Raw genomic sequence first — 12,474 nt, 5'->3', positions numbered from 1 at the left:
ATGATAGCTCCTGTTCTCAAGGAATTTACATTCTATTGGAGACATATATTATGGTCACAGAAAGTAAATACAGGATTTATTCAAAATAAATACATCAGACAACCAATGGTGCGTATATCTATAATCTCATTTACTGGGGAGACTGAGACTGGAGCTCCAAAGTTCTGAGCTACTGTGGGATAATCCGATTGGATGAACACACCAACTTCAGAATCAAAATGGTGAGTTCCCAGGAAGTGGGAGGGGGGAAAGGGGGGGAAATTGGTTTACCCAGACCCTTATTCAAGGTGTGGCCAAGCTCTCATTCCAGTCAGTAAAGAGATTTGACTTTGAGTTACTCCTGCACTTAGCCTCAGAGAGATAGAGAAAACTAGTCTCTAAATGAGAGAGGGCAGGAAGGAATGAAAGAAGAAAAAGAAGAGAAAAAGGAAGAAAGAAAGGAAGGAAGGAAAGGGAAAGTGGAGGAAGAAAGAATAAAAGAAAAAAGGAGGAAGAAAGAAGGAAAAAAGAAAAGGAGGAAGGGAGGAAAGAAGGAAGGAATGAAAGGAGAGAAAGGGTAGGAGGAAAGGAAGGGAGGGAGGAAGAAAGGAAGGAAGGAAGAAAAAGGAAGGGAGAGAAGAAGAAATAAAAAAAAGGATGGAGAGAGGAAGAGAGGGAGGGAGGAAGGGAAGAAGGGAGGTAGGGACATCATATTTCTCATGTAGTTACTCAGGAGTCATTCTTCAGGAACCACATCTAGCTCTTCACCTTTCCTTCTCCCTCCTTTGCTCATTTCTCATCAGTTAAAAGAACTCATGGTGCACTAGACAATTATTCTAAATAATTTCTAAGCATAAATTCCCCTGATCTGCTCCAGGATTCCCCCACCCCCACCCCAAAGCTTTACCCCTTCACTCTAGACTATAGACTCAAGACCTGAGCAGTGTGAAAAGAATGATGAAAACTGTTCTCTGTATGGATAGGTGATGGAGCACTGCATTAAACAGAACAATGCCATTGATATTTATGGGGAATATTTTGATGAAGACGATTCAGTAGAAGTGTCTGATGAGGTTCTTTCAGCCAAAACTATCAACGTTTTCAGGTATCCACAGCTGGGCCTGGTCTCTGCCTGATCTTAGATCTTACCTCACCTCCTCTCCAGGGACAAGGAGTTCCCAGGGAATAGGAGCTCCCAGGGAACAGGGACTCCTCCCCAGTTAATCAGAGCTATATGTGAGACCCTTAACTATGAACCATGTGTTGCAGGTAGAGCTAGATGGAACTTTAGAGGCCCTTAAGTCCAATTGCCTCATTTTACAGACGGTACGTTGAGGCCCAGAAAGATCATTTGCCCAGGGTTACACAGTCTCTTAGTTATCCTGAAACAGAATTTTAATTCAGGTCTTCCTGACTCTAGGACTAACATCCAATCTACTCTGTCATCTAGCATAAAAAGGTGTCAGGACAAAAATGATTGTTCCTATCACTGGAGAATATAGACTAAATAGACTAAATGACAAGATAGGATAAAACTTTAAAAACACAGAGAAAGAAATTTATAGACAAGCAGCAAAGGAAAGAGCACTGGTGCAAATTCAAACTGAATCTCTATACTAAAGAATGCCACATCAATCCTCAATACTTAGTTTCCTCCTCTGCCAAAATGAAGGGTTTAGGCAGTTAAGTGACTCAGTGAATAAGGGTCCTAGTGAATAGGGAGTCAAGAGGGGACCAGCTTCAGACACTTACTAGCTGTGTGACCCTGGGCTAGGTATATGTAATCCCAATTACATTCTAAAAAAAAAATGAAAGGATTTCCCTGGATTGGAATTTTTTTAACTCTTTCAATGCCATGGACTCCCTTGGCAGTCTGAGGGTAAAACTTGTGGATCTGACTCAGATGAATATTCATAAATGCATTAAATAAAATACATAGGATTGCAAAGTAAACCTATTGTATTGAAACATAATTATTGGGGCGGCTAGGTGGCATAGTAGATAAAGCACCGGCCTTGGAGTCAGGAGTACCTGGGTTCAAATCCGGTCTCAGACACTTAATAATTACCTAGCTGTGTGGCCTTGGGCAAGCCACTTAACCCCTTTGCCTTGCAAAAAAAACCTAAAAAAAAAAAAAGAAACATAATTATCCAAAAAAAAAGTTCATGGGCACCAGGGTTAAAAAGTACCCTTGGACTACATAAATTCTAAAGTCCCTTCTCATTCTGTGAAGCCTGCCTATTAACAGAGTGGCAGGTAAATAAGAACATAAATTCTTGGGGAGATGGTGTATCTGAACTGATTTCAGAAGTTCAGGGGAGGGCTTTCCAGGCTCCTTGAAATGCTATAGTGACATGGGTTGGGGAAGCTGCATGGAGCTGAATTTGGAGCATATGGACTTGAGTTCAAACCCTGGTTTTATTACTTACTATATCTGTGACCTTGGTCAAGTCACATCCTTTTTTGAATATTGCTTTCCTTTCTATGTAATATGTAATAACAGCATTTAAAAACTTACAATACACTTTACAGAAATTATTTGATTCTCATAACCCTGTGAGATAGGCATAAGTGCTAATATTATTCCAACTTTACAACTGAGAAAAATGATGTTCAAAGAAGTAATCATGTGGTTAGAAAGTATCTGAATGACTTATGAACCCAGGACTTTGTCTCCAAGTCCCCTCACAATAGTCTCTTATCAATTAGATTAAATGTTCAGAAGTCCAGGACCCCTCATTTTAGACAAATGGTTCTTAACCTAAAGATCATAAACTTGCTGTTTTAAAATTTTTGATAACTACATTTTAATATGATTAGTTTCTTTTATGATCCTATGTATTTTATGTTAAATAATTTAAGATATTCTTCTGCGAGAGGATTCATCTTACAGTCACAGGGGGTCTACAATCCAGAAAAGGTTTTAGATCTTCTAACTCTAAATCTATGTGTTAAAGATTGAGATTATAATAGAAGTATCAAAGGGTTTCATATATATGCATATTAACGTTCAGACTTATTAAAAAAATGCCCTGAGTGCCTAGTCATCAAACATTAAGAGCATTTGACTGGATGCTGTGAAAGATAAAGAAAACATGGCCCCTGCCCTCAAATAACTTAAAATTTTATTAGGAAACAATTGCCTGACAAGATGGGAGGATGAGATCTAGAAATACTATTGACCTTTGATACTGTGTGACCCTGGGCAAGTCACTTAACACTGCTTACTTCAATTTCCTCATCTGTAAAATGAGTTGGAGAAGGAAATGGAAAATCACTCCAGTATCTTTATCACAAAAATGCCAAATGGAGTCATGAAGAATTGGACATGGCTAAAATGACTGAATAAAAAATAATGGCAAGTACTATAGGAGCTCAGAGAAAGAATAGATCACACTGAACTCACTTCCATCTGGAAAAGATAATAGAATAGAGGATTCCTTTCCTATGATTGAAGATTCACAAAATCTCAGAACTAGAAGAAACTTCAGTGGTCATCTAGTTCAACCTGTACCACCCTACCCCCATCCTCACACACACATTCAAGAATTCCCTCACTTTTTAAAAATATTCACAGGAGCAGTTAAGTGAGGCAGTATATAGGGCACCATTTCTGGAGTCGGGAGGAACTGAGTTCAAATTTGGCCTCAGATATTTAATTACCTAGCTGTGTGACCTTCAGCAAGTCACTTAACCCCACCCTTGTCAAAAAGCAAAACAAAATGAAATCTTTCATAAAGCTAAAGGAAGAAAAGAACCAGTCTAGTCAAGTTGTGTCAGCCACTCTTCAAAGTGCTGGGGATAGAAAAGAAAGGTAGAAAGCTAACACTCTCCTACCCACCCCGCCCCACCAAAAAACAAACAAAAAAAAAAACCTTGCTCTCCAGTAACTCACAGTCTAAAGGGGAAAATAACATACAAACAAATTTGGATATATGTCCAAATAAGTATTAGACTTGATAAATTGGGAGCAGTTTCAGGGGACTTTAGCTGAAACTTGAAGCCTTCAAGCAGACATGAGGATGGAGAACATTCTGAGCATGGAGAATAGCCAATGAAAATGATGAGTGGAGAATGGAGTATCCTGTGGGAGGGATGGGAAAAAGAGGGGTGCATAAGACTATAGGTTGGAAGGAGCCAGATTATAAAGAGTTTTGAAAGCCAAACAGAAAATTTTATATTTGATCCCAGGTATGAAGGGGAAGCCACTGGAATTGACTGAATCAGAGAATTGGGGTGAATACTGACTCTTTAATTGGGGGATGTGGATAAGTGAAGAGTTGAGATTGACATTGGGTTGTGAACCTGAGTGCCTGATCCGGCACTAATGGTAATAGGGAAAGGTGGGAAAGGAAAAATAATGAAATCATTTTGGGGCATGTTGAGCTTAAGATATCTAAAGGAATCCATGTCTAATAGGCACAGAGAGATTCTAGACAGGAGGATGGGAAAGAGGTTATAAGACTGGATAAATAGATATTAGAGTCATCTGTATAAAGATGAGCATTGAAACCATTCGTTGTTATTGTTGTACAATCTTTTCAGACATATTTGACTTTTTTGTGATACCATTTGAAGTTATCTTGGCAAAGATACTGGAATGATTTGTCATTTCCTCCTCCAGCTCATTTTAGAGATGAGGAATCTGAGGCAAATAGGGTTAAGTGATTTACCAAGGGTAACACAGCTTGTCTGAGGCTAGATTTGAACTCAAGATAAGTCTTCCTGACTCCAGACTGGACACTTTATCTGCCACCTTAGTTGCCCCTAAAATTGAAAACATGACAATTTTGTTATTTTGTGGAAGAAAAGTTTTTTTTTTTATAAAGTTCTACATTTATTATGTTTGGCACAGCCTTATGTTTTACAGACTAGATCTGCTGAACTAATTGGTTGGACTACCTTGTAATTAGAATCTCTAATGGAGCTGGGATCAGAAATTCGAAGACCAGGAGACTTCCATCTAGTCCAGTCTGAATTTTCCTGGACTCCAGATGCCAAAGCACTGAGTTTAAAATTGATCATAAAAAGCATTTGGACAACATTCAAAGTGCTCTGGAAAATCCAAATTAAAAAAATTAATTGCAATGGCCTTCCAACTACTTTAGTCACTACTCCCTCTAAATATCTCAATAAACTGGGTGGAATGAACTTCCCTGTTCATTTAGAAGGAAACTTCTGGCCCTTGGATGAGGTTGCTTGCCAACTGATTTGGTGCTTGGCTTAAAGGAAGCGATTTATAAATGCCTGTTGACAGACTGCTTAACCAATCATGATGGGAAGAATTAAATCCATGAAGATTTGGATGATTCCCTGCTTGCCAGGCTACTAGGCATCAAGACCTATTGAAGCACAGGCCACTAATGCTCTTACCCCCTTTAAAAAAAAATCTCCAATTTGGTGCAATAGCTATAATATCTTTGTGTCCCAGTGAGTTGTCTAAAGAAATAGCAATGTTCATAGGTGGCCTGGATAGATATTGTCTGAGGTCCAACCCACTTTTGTGGAATAGATCATAATAATGATAACAATAGTAGTAATAACAATAGCTTGCATTTATAGAATAGTTTTAGGTTTGCATCACACTTTACAAATATTATTACTTTTGATAATTGAAAGTAGATGCTACTATTTTCTCCATTTTTATGAGGAAACTGAAATTCACACCCTCAGGGTCCAAGGGTGGATTTGAACTCAAGCCTTCATGATTCCAAGTCCAATACTCTATATATCATATGTGTACCACCTGATTACCAGAAGGAGACTTAAGGGTCCTACCCTGGGTGAAGCCAGGCTACACATTGAACATCCCTCCCAGTATCCTCAATGAAGAAGTAATACAGTTTACTCCAAGATCACATACTTTGCAGGATTTTCCTCCCTCGTGTTACCCTGGGAGTGGGGGCTGACCTCACATGTGATTTTATTTTTCCCAAAAGGGACCCAAATGAAATCAAACGTACAGCAACCCACCTATCTTGGCATCCTGATGCAAACCGAAAATTAGCAGTGGCATATTCCTGTCTGGATTTCCAACGAGCTAATGTCAACATGAGCTTGGAGTCATTCATCTGGGACCTGGGTAAGATATGGAAGGAACACTGCAGCCTCTTGAAGCTTGACTGGTAGGAGTGGGGAAGGGGCTTGGGAGGAAGGTCCCATGAAGTCTTGGGCATAGAAGGTCCCTCAGTAGACCTGTAGTGCAGAAAAATAGTTCTATTTGAAAGCCACTTCTCTGGGCAGTTGATGTCATTGATATTATTTTTCAAGGATTGCTGAGTTTAGAAAATGCTAAGACACACAGAACCAGGTACAGGAAAGTCTCTCTTTTCCAAATCATGGGCTGCTGGGTCACTCAGTGGATAGAGTGCCAGACCTAGAATAAGGAAGATACATTTTCCTGAGTTCAAATCTAGTTTCAGATGCTTAGTAACTGGATGACTTTGTAAACTCTGTTTGCCTTCATTTCCTCATTTGTCAAATGAGCTGGAGAAGGAAATGTTAACCCATTCCAATATCTTTGCTAAGAAAACCCCAAAGGAGTCACCACCACCAACAAAAGTTTCAATATATGAAAGAACTTTCCATCTGCTACTGACAAGAAAAGGAAGCTTCAGATTCTGGGACTCCCATAAAAATTTTGAAAGGTCCTGTTCTCCTCCATTAGTTGTAAAATTTTAAACTAGTGGTGTAGAGTGTTTCATATTGTTGTCAGATTTTGATGATTCAATGGATTTTCCTGATTTTTTCCTTTGTTCTCTTTTTCTTATTTTTTAAAGTCAACATATTAAGCACCAATTATTATGTACAGGCCTTGTATTAAGTTCTGAGGATTCAAAGAAAAACAAAAGCAAAAACAGCCCAAACCATTCTTGCTTTCAAGGAGATCACTCAGAGTAACAGGGGGAGCCAACATGCAAATAGCTATGGGCAAACAAGATATATACAGAATAATCTGGAGATAACCTGAAAAAGGGAAGGCACTAGTCTTAAAGGGGATTGGAAAAAGCTTCCTATAAAAGCCTTGAAGGGAACCAGGAAGCAGAGATGAGAGCATTCCAGATTATAAATGCAAAGAGGGAAATGGAATGTCTTGTTTAGTCATTTTTCAGTGGAGTCTGTCTCTTCATAACCCCATTGGGGGTTTCTTGGCAAAGATCCTGCAGTACTATGTCATTTCCTTCTCTAACTCATTTGGCAGATGAGGAAACTGAGGCAGAGTTGAATGACTTGCCCAGGGTCACACAGCTACTTAGTGTCTGAGGCCAAAATAGAGCTCAGGAAGATGAGTTGCCCTGATGCCACTCAGAGCACTATGGTGCTACCCAAGGTGGAGTGCTGCAGAGTAGCAATAATATAAAGAGAATTAAGGTTTAAGGTTTAAGACTGGAAAGTTAGAAATGGGCCAGGTCATGAAGGACTTTATATGTCAAACATATTGATCCTAGAAGTATTTGATCCTGGAAGTAATAATTAATTTAAATATGCTAATACTTTCTTCCCTCTTCCCCAACCCCCACTTCGTCTTTCATATTTCTATGTTTTTTCCCTTTTTAAAAAAAATAGAAAACCCCAACAAACCAGAACTCTCCCTGAAGCCAGCTTCTCCTCTGGTGACCTTGGAGTACAACCCCAAAGATGCACATGTCCTGATTGGAGGCTGCTACAATGGGCAGATTGGTAAGGAGAGACCCAGTGATTACCCACTTTTCCTCTGGCACTTGCTTGGGTCCAGACCTCTTCTATTTTAAGCTAAAATTTAAATTCCAGTTTGGGCTTGGAGTTTATTAATATCAAAGAAAACCCAGAGACTGGGAGTTTCCAACAGACACATAGATGAGTAAGGCAGTGATTCATAAGATGTCTCCACTAACCTCAAGTTGCTGTGGTTCAATCATGTCTGATTCTTTGTGATCCCATTTGGGGGTTTTCTTGGCAGACACTAGAGTGGTTTGTCATTTTTTTCTCATTTTAGAGATAAGGAAACTGAAGCAAGGAGGAGTAAGTGACTTACCCAAGATCATACAAGCTAGTCTGAGACTAGATTTGAAGACAGGAAGATAGGTTTTCCTGATTCCAAGCCCAGTACTCTACCCATTGTGCCAATTAGCTGCTATGAACCTCAAGAGGTATTTCAAAATTCCCCAAGGAAAATTCATTTAAATTCACTGTATTTTTTTTAATAGTAAATATAGGGGTGGCTAGGTGACGCAATGGACAGAGCACCGGCCCTGGAGTCAGGAGTACCTGGGTTCAAATCCGACCTCAGACACTTAATAATTACCTAGCCGTGTGGCCTTGGGCAAGCCACTTAACCCCACTGACTTGAAAAATCTAAAAAAAAAACCCATAGTATATCATGGAACACTTTTTTTGGTGTGGGAGGAGCTGAAAATGGAAATGATTACAAAGTCCAATTTAGAGATGCTGTTACATCAGGACACTACTTGTTAGAGGAAGTAAAACAAAAAAATCTAACCCTTGATTCTTTCAGTAGCATGATTTTATTTTATTTTTTTATTTTATTTTTTTAGGTTTTTTTTTTTTTTTTTTTGCAAGGCAATGGGGTTAAGTGGCTTGCCCAAGGCCACACGGCTAGGTAATTATTAAGTGTCTGAGGCCGGATTTGAACCCAGGTACTCCTGACTCCAGGGCCGGTGCTCTATCCACTAGTAGTATGATTTTAAAACGTATCTTTTGGAGGAGTATGAGTTTGTGTGTGTGTGTGTGGGGGGGTGATTAGATGGTTCTCAAAGTCCTAGAATTCCAGGATAAGCTTTAAAGGGGGATTGGAATACTAGCATCTCTCTTATCCATGACCTCTATATACATACATTTCTCTGCTTACTAAATCATTTCCTTAATAACTTTTCTCTCCCAGGTCAAAGGGCTGTCTCATGGGTATGGATAGATATATCAAGAAATATTACTATAATAGCACAGACTGAGAGGGTAGCCCTTGTTACACTAATACTGAAAAAAATTTTTCTCTAATTGGCTGCTACCTCTACCCTGAAATACTCGTATTACACTTAAGTGGAATCTTCAACAACATGAAAATAATTTATTCAAAGGAAGATTATGATGATTGCAGCTTATAGGGAGTGGATTTTTTCTCTCTACACATATTCTTCTTCCCCACCTATCAGAAGGTAAATGATCAGATGGGTCCAGGGGAGCTGTTGGTTGAATTTTTCCTCCCAGTTAGTACTCCAAGCAAGAATAGGTGCTATGAACTGTATCCTGGAAATCTTACATTCTCTACATCTGCAATTTTGACTGATCTACTCTTAATTCCCCTGACTGGCTTCCCATAATGTCCATGTTTCACTCGCCTCTGATCAGCACCCTGTCTGCTCCTGGTCTCTTGACCTCTTGTCTTCCACTGGAAAGGGTAACTTGCTTATAACTTGTCAATGGCTTCTTGTTTTACTCTTTCTCCCTTTTCATGTATCCTGGCAGTATGCTGGACTGGTAGGGGTCATTCCATGGATCATACACTAAGGACCCTTGGCAGGGAAATGCTTGGCTCTATGATAAAGGAGTTGTGGATGAAACAGCAAATCTGGGATTGTCCTTTGATAGCTCACCCACCTGGGTATGATTGGACTGCCTCAAAACTGCATCAGTCAGGGGCGGCTAGGTGGTGCAGTGGATAAAGCACAGGCCCTGGAGTCAGGAGTACCTGGGTTCAAATCCGGTCTCAGACACTTAATAGTTATCTAGCTGTGTGGTCTTGGGCAAGCCCCTTAACCCCATTTGCCTTGCAAAAACTTAAAAAAAAACTGCATCAGTCAGGACTGATGATTTAAGCCAGAAGGAATGATCTACTCAGTAATTTGCATTTTATTGTCTCCACCTTCTAGACTTCTCTTTTGTCTTGAAAGTGAAACATGGCTTTCTAGGCACTTACCATGAGAAGTAAGGGAGGCGTGTACTCTCTCCCACCCTGATAGAAATGAATTGTTTGAACTTGGCAGCCAGCACATCTACTGACCAAAACCTCAAAGCCCCTTCCTTCTTTCCTTCCTTCTTTCCTTCCTTCCTTCTTGCTTTTCTTTTTTTTCCCTCTATCTTTCTTCCTTTCTTTCCTTCTTTCCCTCTTTCAAAGTTAAGGGACTTACCTAGAGTCACATAGCTAATGTCTGAGGTCTGATTTGAATTCACCTCCTTCTGATTCCAGGCTCTATCTGCTGTGCCACCTAGCTGCCTCAGAGCAAAGGGGTCTGAATGGCAAAACTGATACAAACACTTAGAAGCCTTAGAGACAATTAGGTGAATTTAAGAGATTTGGGACTTCTGGATCTCTCAGCTAATGTCGGGTGTGCTACTCTAATAAAGTTCTTTGTTGGAGGCGAAGATGACCACTGCAAGGAAGATGAGTGCAAGCTGTGGTCTAAAATCCTAGAATACTTTCACTTTGAGATAGCTGTTCAGAAAATGCAGAATCTAAGGGAAGGTGAAATGACTGCTTGGAAGTCCTACAAAATAGTTCAAGTCCTAATGTTTAAAGTATGAACTTTCCAGGAAAGTATAACAATAGTTAAAAACTATACTTTAATCAGTATGATTCCCATCTTTTGTTTTTGGCATTTTTTTTTGTGTAGAAGAAATAAATAGTTGTCCTATGCCTGATCAACTATATATATAGTACCTTTCTCTCTCCCCCCTTTTGAGAAGAGACTCAAGAGACTCAAGAGATAAGTTTTAAATGATTTTCCCTGGAAATGAGAGTATATAGAGCTAGAGAGGGTCAGGATGAGTCTAATACTTTTCTAGAGGTCATTGTTACCCAGGACTGAACTGGTCCTATCAAATGTATGAAAAGATTATTGAGGGGGGCAGCTAGGTGGTGCAGTGAATAGAGCACCAACCTTGGAGTCAGGAGTACCTGAGTTCAAATTCAGGCTCAGACACTTAATAATTACCCCATTGCCTTGCAAAAACTAAAAACAAAAAAACAAAAAAAAAGATTATTGAGAGAGACTTTGTAGTAGAGAACTCTAACCCCTTAATTTAGCAGTATAGTATTTGTTGAGATATAACAGAGAATAAAAATAGATTTTAAAAGGTCACCTTAACTTGAAACTAACTGAAATATCTTTAGCTCCTCATCTCAGCAAAGGAAAAAAGTAGGTACCTTCCCATATCTTATCATTTGGGGACAAACTTGATCAATATAACTCCAATATAATTCCACCACATTCAGTTTCAATTGTCTTGTTCTTTACATTTACTTCATTGTAATCATGCATCTTTCCTTGGTCTGCTAACTTCATTTTGTATTACTTCATATAAGCTTTCTCATGCTTTTCTTTCTTCATCACATTTGTTGCTTTTAGAGCACACAGATATTCTATTATATTTATTTATCATAATTTGTTTAGTCATTTCCCAGTTAATGAGCATCAACTTTCTTTCCAGGTTGTTTGCTTTATCTACTACAAAAAAATATTGCTATAAATATTTGTATATTTGTATATAATGCCATTATATTCATCATTGCTCACTTTGATATAGATGCTTTGCAGTGCAATTCCTGGGTATGAAAGAGTTTGAATATTTTAGTTGACTTTTCCTAATTCCAAATTGCTTTCCCCAACCATATTCCAATGATTGGAGAAATTCATAGATCCATCAACTGTATATTAGTGTACCTGTCTTTCTACAATCCCTTCAACATAACCTTCTTGCCAATTTGCTGATTTTGAAGTGAGCCTGAAAGTTATTTTCATTTGTATGGCTCTTGTTATTTGTAATTTGGAGCATTTAAAAATATGAGTGATCATAGTATGCAATTCTTTTGAAAACTCTTCATATCATTTGGCCACATCTCTCAGGGAATAACTTTTGGTTTTATGTATTTGTATCTGGAGGCACTTTAAGATTACTTGGAGCAGGGGCAGCTAGGTGGCGCAGTAGATAGAGCACTGGCCTTGGAGTCAAGAGTATCTGAGTTCAAATGCGGTCTCAGACACTTAATAATTACCTAGCTGTGTGGCCTTGGGCAAGCCACTTAACCCCATTGCCTTGAAAACGATCTTAAAAAAAAAAAGATTATTTGGAGTTAAGCAAAAGAACCACTCAGGAAAAATCTATGCACTACATGTAAAATTGAAAGGATTACAGAATCACAGAATTTTGAGATAGAAGGGACCTCATAACCATCTGGTTCAATCCACATACCCAAGGTAAACCTGTTATAATTGACAGGGGATCATTCAGCCTCTACTTGAGGACCTCAAAAGAAGAAGAACCCACCAACTCTGGAAGTGGGCATTCCACTTCTGGACAATTCTGATTATTAAGAAGTTCTTCTTGACATCTAACCTAAATTGACTTCTTTGCCACTCCTACATATTGCTCTAAGATTCTCCCTATCATACAACCCCAGTTTTCTTCAGGGAAAAAACATTCATTTCCTTCAACCAGGAGTCATACATTTGAGACCCTTCTGGTGACCCTCCTCTGGGTTCTCTCCAACTTTTCAGTGTC

General features: G+C 39.0%; 1 protein-coding gene across 3 annotated transcripts in view; it reads left to right on the top strand.

Moving 5' to 3' along the window:
- The window catches only part of DNAI2 (dynein axonemal intermediate chain 2), a 92,685-nt gene that overhangs the window by 19,879 nt on the left and 60,332 nt on the right, over window positions 1-12,474 (top strand). For all 3 annotated transcript variants that reach the window (XM_074224647.1, XM_074224645.1, XM_074224646.1), the window contains exons 4-6: window positions 963-1,084; window positions 5,919-6,061; window positions 7,546-7,659. In XM_074224647.1, the coding sequence (XP_074080748.1) occupies window positions 963-1,084; window positions 5,919-6,061; window positions 7,546-7,659 (379 nt within the window). The remainder of the gene's footprint in view (window positions 1-962; window positions 1,085-5,918; window positions 6,062-7,545; window positions 7,660-12,474) is intronic.

The sequence above is a fragment of the Macrotis lagotis genome, chromosome 2 (genome assembly GCF_037893015.1).
Source record: "Macrotis lagotis isolate mMagLag1 chromosome 2, bilby.v1.9.chrom.fasta, whole genome shotgun sequence".
NCBI lineage: Eukaryota > Metazoa > Chordata > Mammalia > Peramelemorphia > Peramelidae > Macrotis > Macrotis lagotis.
Note: the sequence above shows the minus strand (reverse complement) of the source record. Positions and strands in the feature narration are given on the sequence as shown.